Source organism: Myotis brandtii, unplaced genomic scaffold, assembly GCF_000412655.1.
Source record: "Myotis brandtii unplaced genomic scaffold, ASM41265v1 Scaffold26509, whole genome shotgun sequence".
NCBI classification, from domain to species: Eukaryota; Metazoa; Chordata; class Mammalia; order Chiroptera; family Vespertilionidae; genus Myotis; species Myotis brandtii.
The window spans coordinates 1-1,090 of NW_005335131.1; the positions used below are offsets into that span (position 1 = coordinate 1).

The window sequence follows — 1,090 nt, forward strand, 5'->3', positions numbered from 1 at the left end:
GGTCGACGCTCAACCACTGAGCCACGCCGGCTGGGCATAAGCACTAGATTATTATATGATATTGAAATTGTCACCCCCACAGGGTAAGGTATTGATGCTCTTTCTTCTTTACCAGCTATGTGGTGGCTCCCTGGCTGTGATCCATCCCCTCCACTCCTCCCCTGCCAGGCAGCCCTTCTCGGGGCTGGAGTCTGAGCTTTACGGTTGTCTGTGCTTAAGGCCGGGCCACCACATGGGGGCTGGGTGTCAGAGTGGGCGGGGCCTCGGGAAGAGGCCGCCTCCCAGGACCCATGCCCCTCCCCGCAGACATCTTCCCCCAGCCAGACCTGACGGACGACGGCCTGGCGCGGCCCGTGCTGGCTGGCATCGTAGCCACCATCTGCTTCCTGGCGGCGGCCATCCTCTTCAGCACCCTGGCCGCCTGCTTTGTCAACAAGCAGCGCAAGCGTAAGCTCAAGCGCAAAAAAGGTGGGTGCGGTCCCCGCCCCCGGCTCTACCTGGCCCGGGTTCAGAAGCTCCCCGTCAGGAGAGACGGCCTGTGTGTAGGGTGGGGCCCCTTGAGAAGAGGGTAGAGTTGCCAGTGGGACTTGATTTGAAAGAAGGAGAAAGGACATGGGGACCGTGGGAGAGTCTGGAGAAGGCAAGCCCCTGGGGGTGGGGACGGGCTCCCTCATGGCTCAGCTCTGGGCCCTGTCGACGCTGGCGTGTGTTTTGGTGTCTCGGCCTCAGCAGGTCTCCCCCTCTCTCCTTCCAGACCCTCCGCTCTCCATCACCCACTGCAGGAAGAGCCTGGAGTCCCCGTAAGTGCCCCGGCCCGGCCCCGGGGGACACACTGCTTGTGGTGTGCGGGTGGACGGTCAGGGTGGACGGTCAGGGTGTGACAATGGGCGGTCCATCACGGCTCTTCTCCACTGGTTACCGCTGGTTGATCGCGCTGTTCCCCGCAGAAGGAGCAGTCGTGTAAATGATCCAGATTCGCTGAGAACCCATTTCTCTTTGGCTTCGAGTGTAGTTCTGTGATTTATTTTTCGGTCATCCTAACAGATTTGCCTTCTGAATATGTTTTGCGTTGTCATATTATAATGAGCTT

At 59.9% G+C, this 1,090-nt stretch overlaps 1 protein-coding gene across 1 annotated transcript; it reads left to right on the top strand.

The window, feature by feature from the left end:
• Positions 1–6: 6 nt before the first annotated feature.
• Positions 7–825, top strand: LOC106724851 (protein turtle homolog B-like). Its single transcript, XM_014533755.1, has 2 exons — positions 7–468; positions 755–825. The coding sequence occupies exons 1-2, from the start codon at positions 291–293 to the stop codon at positions 802–804; spliced, it is 228 nt and encodes a 75-aa protein (XP_014389241.1). The 5' UTR covers positions 7–290; the 3' UTR covers positions 805–825.
• The last annotated feature ends 265 nt before the right edge of the window (positions 826–1,090 follow it).